At 31.6% G+C, this 6,547-nt stretch overlaps 1 protein-coding gene across 1 annotated transcript; it reads right to left on the bottom strand.

Annotated features, from left to right (window-relative positions):
• Positions 1–949: 949 nt before the first annotated feature.
• On the bottom strand, positions 950–3,462 carry LOC125828243 (probable protein phosphatase 2C 75). The gene is made up of 4 exons (XM_049507558.1): positions 3,262–3,462; positions 2,752–3,138; positions 1,807–1,912; positions 950–1,254 (listed from the first exon to the last, which is right to left on the bottom strand). Exons 1-4 carry the CDS (start codon positions 3,460–3,462, stop codon positions 950–952), a joined length of 999 nt encoding a protein of 332 aa, XP_049363515.1.
• Between the last annotated feature and the right edge of the window lie 3,085 nt (positions 3,463–6,547).

The raw sequence follows: 6,547 nt of genomic DNA, 5'->3' as shown, positions 1-6,547 counted from the left end.
ATTTAATTTATGTCCACTTTAATCTAGCCTACTACTAAAATGAAGAAGACACATAGGGAGCTGCGCCTTGCGTATTCTTACCCTAATTTACACGGCGTTTATCCTATCGTTTAATGTTGTCCATTTGATTCTCTATTGCCCTTTTGAAATTTTTGGCCAATTTTTTTTGCCCTTTAGGCTCCGAACTATCCTCCAAGCTAGCAAGCTCCTCAGAGGGTCGAACTGGATAAATAAGAATATATTAGGACAAGCTAATGTGGAATGCCTAATTAATGACAATGAAAAACTCCTTCTACTCAGCTCCAAGCTGGAAGTTATTCTATAAAAAGATATCATTTTATTTTGAATAGAAACTTTGGAATGAGCTGAGTTAACATGATATGATATATAACCTGTATGATCAAGTTTCAAATATCAACTTGTTTTGAATAAATATGTTTTCTAAAATACTTATAATTAAAAGTAATTTAATTTGAAAAGCATTGTTAAACAACAATTATTATTTGATCATGTTTTTAAAAAGTGCTTCTAAAAGTTACTAGAAAATGCTTTTTGAAAGAAAAAAAATACTTTTGTGGAGAAATTACTTGCTTCAACATTTGCTTCTTCTCAAAAATATTTTTTATTTTCCTAAATGCTTGGCCAAATATCTAAAAAAAAACAAATACTTTTGACCTTGGAAAATCAAGTTTGACCAACCTGCAGACTAATTAGAGAGAGATACATGCTAATGAAATTTTTTAGTCATTCGAAAACTAAATCAAGATTAAGATTGAATATCACAGCATATATCCATTGCCATAAAAGGCTACTTGCTAAAAGCAACTTAACAGAACAAACAATTTGCAGGCAAATACAAATCATAGTCTTTAATTAGATTCCTCAACTTTTAAGCAAAGTTTATTAAAGCATCGAAATTCACCTTGCACTAACTATCCAAGATATTGAACTAAACTTCAATATAGTCTATCTTCAAATCAACAACAATAACACTTATGTTATCTTGGCTACCCCGTCCCATAGCTAGCCGAGTAAGCAACGCTGCTGCTGCTCTACTTGGGGAAGAGAATACGTCTCCTCTACCGGATGGCTTTTCTTTTTGAAGACATTTTCTCGCCACCTGACACGCCTCTTCATTTGATATAACGTTCCACAAACCATCACTGGCAAGAATTAAACACTCATCTTCTGCTTCCCTTTTTGTGAAAGTAAACTCTGGCTCAGATATGATATATTTCTTTAGATACTTGTCTCCTGTTTGCAATGCAAAATAAAAGAAGGAATCGACCGTCAATACTAGTATTTAAATTTCTATACAAAAACCCGATCAATAAGAAAATGTGCCTTAAATTAACAAAACAACAACTTAACTAATTGAATGTCATCAAGGTTATATTATATATCTTGGTTGATATTCAATCTCTACAAGGCATTCAAAAATTAACAAAACAATTGAATCTGTAAATTTTAGTTATATGATGACATAGGGTTTCTTCTTGAGCCATAACTAACCCTACAAGAAAGCCATTGTTAGATGCATATAAGTTACAACTCAAAAGGTATCAAACCAACTTATTACTCAAATTTGTTTCTACTTTTAGTTGTCATCTTATAAGCAGACATTGAATGAACGGACATACAACACATATATCCTACGTACACACAATTCCAACATAAGCCTTAAATAATTTAAATCATGATTGTCTCTATTTCATAACCTAAAACGAATGATGGCTATAAGTACTGCTTCAGCAATAACGTCATTGCATAGAGAAATAGGTTACTGAAAAAGGGAAAATAAGTTACCTATTGCACGAGACGTAGCCAGTATTCCTAGAACTCGTGCACAATCGTCAAAATCAACATGACCTCCACATGCCTCTATTCTAGCACGTTCCTCTGGTCTGTCTGGCTGTAATGAAAAGTCAAATTATTTTCTTCAAGTTGTGCACTACAATACCATATTGTCATATCTCAAAGCTGGAGCAAGAAAATAATTTAGCTAAATTTGAGACTTCAACAAAGAGAGAATACAAATTAACATAAATCATGAATATAATCTTTCCATCAAATCCAATTTACAAAACTCTTGTTACATGCTTTATTTAGTTGCACCAAAATCATAGTGTGCTTTATGAATATTTAATCAAGTTGTAGATGTGTCAGCCAAACATGTAATTAGTTATAATGTATCATAATAGTAGGAGGGATGACCCTAGCTAACAGTCCGGTCATATCAATTAGACAAAATGCAAATGTCTTGTATTAAAATTAGGTATGACAAATCAATTTTATTTTTAAGGTGAGGCCTTTTCTATTGGTTGTCAAAAGAAAAAAAATGTGGAAGAAAGCGAGTTACTCTTGTATAAATGTACATCTTAATTTTATTAATTATATTTAATGACAGGGGCGACTCAATGATATTGGGGTCTAAGGCACAATCCAAAATAGAGGCCTTAAAATATAATTAATAAAACAAAAGTTCATATACTAGCAACATAACCTTTGCTAACATATTAGTTTCCACATAATTTTGTTATGTGCTGAATTTTTTTTAAATAATACTCTAAAGTCATGGTACACTTTATAAGTAACAGCCTAAGTGAGATGTAGGCAAAATTCACCTTTTCTCTATCAGGTGGATCAAAAGGCAAAATTTCTTGATATGAAGTATGAATTGAACCACTTACAAATTGAAATGATATATTTAGATCTTCTAAGAATATAATTTTTTTTTCATAAAATGCGTACCTTGTGATCAATAGATAGAGGCATGGCTCTCCCACCACGGCAAAGAACAGCACGTGAATCTCCGCAATTTGCCACAATAATAGTTTTCTCTGTTAAAATAGCGAGCACGGCAGTGGAGCCTCCTATTCCATAGTTCTGTGGTGGGCATCCACAAGGAACACCTATGCCACACTCATAGCACGTAACAAAAGCCATCTCATCAATCCTCTGAAAGCAGCTTTTCAACACCCTTTTCCACACCTCCTTAACCCTCTCCCATTCCAATTGTTTTCGTCTTTGACGGGAGATGTTATCATTGTTGCTGGTGCTACCACTTATGATGGTCCTCGTCATCATCAACTCTTCTAGTAGTATAAGGTACATTCTATTTCTACACAATCCAGCAACCTGCATCAATAATTTTCGCTATTTATTTTAATCTAGGCTAAAATGGATCGATTTAGATTTTTATAAATTGTTGCTTATCGATGGAAGGAAATTGGTAAAGAAAAAGGAATATTTTTTTCTTACATGAGGTCCACCATGTCCATCGTAAACAGCAAAGAAATCAATGGGGCGATGTTTATTGATATAAGGGGAGCAAAGATTTGGCCAAACAGATATCTCATCTTCCATTGAACTCCTTCTTCCAATTAAAGAAATTGCTCCAACCAGCGGCACTGCTTCTTCTGCTGCACCTGTGCCTGATGTTGCCGAATTAGAATCAGACATCCTGAGATTGATGATGAAAAATTAATCAACAAATGAAGAATCAGAGAAGCATTTTCGAGAAAATCATCATTCTAGGGGAAATCGTCATTGAGATTGATTCTTATTGTTACAAAAAAGACATAGGGCATTCATTTATAGGAGTGTGGAAAAGTGATAAGTACATTTTTTGTATTTTTGTAATTTGTATAGCAGGAAGGAACTCGTGAATGATTTCAAATGTATTATACATGTGTATATACATATATTTTTGTAATTTACATTTGTTTTGTATGTAACCTGCATTATTTATGTTCACATTTATTACATGCATTTGTTTGTTTCTGATATAATAAATCCTCAGTTTCTCAATTAGAGACTAGAGTGACAAAAAAAAAAATGATGAGATAGAGAGCAATTTTGAGAAAAACTATTATGATTTATTACTCCCTTTCTTCCTAATTACTTGTCCATATTTTCTTTTTTTGTTGTCCCTAATTACTTGACCATTTTGACAAATTAAGAAAGGACAAAATTTTTTTTACCTATTATACTCTCAATTAATTACTTTGAAAAATGAAATCTTATGTTTTTAATTCATTCAATTCATAATTAATAGGGATAAAATGGTAAACTCACTATGTCAATTATTGTTTTTTAATTGGTGTGTCAATTTCAAAAATAGACAAGTAATTAGGGACAGTGAGAGTACTTGCTTCTTATAGTGTGAAAACAAGGTGTAGCAACCATTTTTTGAGTTTCTAAGTCATGAAAATGACAAGCTTAACATAAATACATTTCATTTTCAACCAACTTTTTCCATCTAGTGAAAAAGTATTTATTATACTTATACAGAAAAATAAAACATTTAAACATTCTTACAAAATTTGAATGAAAAGTACTTATTATACTTACAAAAAGACAGAAAAAGTAAAAGAAACAAAAAACTACTATTAGACCTTTTTTTCTTGTTCTCAGGAATCAAATTTGTAGATGAAATCATTAATTTTATTTCTTACATTAAATAATAAAAAATACTAGTGCTTTTTTTGTCAAAAGAACCAATATAGTGAGAGATTTTCATTAAAATTATATTGCACAAAATTAATGTTTACATGAGTTGCTATTTTCAATCGATTTTCTCTGTATTAAAATGGAACAAAATTTTATACAACTACGTAAAGAAGAATAAATCTGTCAAATTTGGACAAAGTAAAATTTTAAATGGATGTTTAACTTTTATATTGAGAAGTCAAAAATCAAGTGTTTTGCTATCGATATAAGTTGCTCATAGAGTAAAATAATTAAAACAATAAAAATTGTATTACCAAAAAACATAAATGTAAGATTTCATTTGCTTACCACATAAAAGAGAGAAGTTCTTTTTCTTTCTTATCTTGACCAATTTCAAATATAATATTGAATCTTCATATAATATTTGAAAATAAAATGATAATATATTGAAGCGCCACTAATAATACTTGAAACTTTGTCATGTTCAATGGCTTGAAGACTCATGTTGGCCTCTTGTGTTGTTGTTGGCGCACATAACTTCAGTTTTTATTGTTGAGTAAGAGTCAGTTCATTTTGCATTAGTCTTCTATTGATAGCAGGCAATGCACCTTATTCAAGAAGGTGTTGATAGACCCATCTGGACACCAAAGAAATCTGAAAAAATTTAAGGTCTCTTCAACTTGATATATATAGTTTCTCCTCTAGAAGCTAAAATATGGCACAAGGACATTCCTTATAAGATGTACTTCATTACCTGGAGATCCCTTCATAATAGGTTCTCCGCAGATGATAATTCAGCATTGACACTAATACTAATTGCAATTGTTATTTTTATACAGGAACGAACTAGTATAAAGAAATGGTTGAACATCTCTTCTACAAATGAGACTTTGCACAAAGGATATGGGAAGTGTTTGCAAGAAAAATTTTCATCAACTACAAGAACAACTCATTTGGAAATTTGATCATAGAATGTTGAAACTTCAAGACTACGAAAAACACTGTGGCATCATATATACATCTTGAAGATCATGCTTCCCATAGTATTATGAGAACTCAGGAGATCTAGGTGCAACTCAAAATTTGACACAGAAAAGCCCTCTGTCCTCAGAATCAAGTCCCTGACCACATTAATATTTCATCAACTTATCACAATTAAATTCAAAGGAATCTAAACTAATGAGAAGTGGGAGGACATATACCTTTTCCACCTTATTTTTGGAGAAATATTGGTGGAATCCTACTATACCATGGTTAAATGGATATGCCCTCCTACATCACTATTGGGACTCAACACACTACTAAAAAACTGCCAAAAAGAGACGGAAAAAAGCGACGGACTGCATCACTTTTTGGCCAAAAGCGACGGAAAAGCGACGCAGTCAATCTCGTTTCTTTTTGGCTCGACGCTTTTCCAAAAGAGATGATTTTTTTGAAGAATGCGACGCCGTCCGTCGCTTTTTTTATTTTTTATTTTAAAAAAGAGACGAAGTCCGTCGCTTTAATTAATTTTTAATTTTTTTAGAATCTTGAAAAGCGAGGGACAATGAGATGCCGTCCGTCGCTTTTTTGGAAATAAAAATTTGAAAAATCCAGAAAAGTGACGAACTAAAGAACCCTGTCTGTCGCTTTTCTGGGTTTTTAAAAAAATAAAATCCAGAAAAGCGACAGACAAAACCACCCTGTCCGTCGCTTTTTCTGCAACTTTTTTGACAGCAGAAACTGGCAGTTTCTGCTGCCCACCTGCAAAAGCAATTCAATTCAGTTGCCCCAATCAAACACAAAACATTATAAAGAAGCTACACAAAATATAAAACAACAAACTTAAATTAACATTTAAAAATTGTGATTTAAAGACTTATAAAGTCTTTCAAAATTACAAAAAAAATCGTTTCAAAATTACAAATAGTTCATAAAGACTATATTTTATCAAGATTTCTAAAGTTCAACCTAATAATTAGTTCATAAATTCTATAAATCAAGATTTCTAAAGTTCACAACGTAAAGTTTAAAATCCTACAATAATTCAAAATTTCTAAAGTTCACAACTTAAAGTTCTAAAATCCCACAATAATTCAAGATTTCTAAAGTTCAC

Source organism: Solanum verrucosum, unplaced genomic scaffold (genome assembly GCF_900185275.1).
Source record: "Solanum verrucosum unplaced genomic scaffold, falcon-dt-bn FXZP01000047.1, whole genome shotgun sequence".
Classification (NCBI taxonomy): domain Eukaryota; kingdom Viridiplantae; phylum Streptophyta; class Magnoliopsida; order Solanales; family Solanaceae; genus Solanum; species Solanum verrucosum.
Note: the sequence above shows the minus strand (reverse complement) of the source record. Positions and strands in the feature narration are given on the sequence as shown.

Coding starts and splice junctions, on each gene's coding strand:
- LOC125828243 (XM_049507558.1), bottom strand. CDS start 3,462: ATGTCTGATTCTAATTCGGCAACATCAGGCACAGGTGCAGCAGAAGAA. Junction 3,139..3,261: donor ATGGACATGGTGGACCTCAT/GTAAGAAAAAAA, acceptor TTATTGATGCAG/GTTGCTGGATTGTGTAGAAA. Junction 1,913..2,751: donor CTCTATCTATTGATCACAAG/GTACGCATTTTA, acceptor TTTTCATTACAG/CCAGACAGACCAGAGGAACG.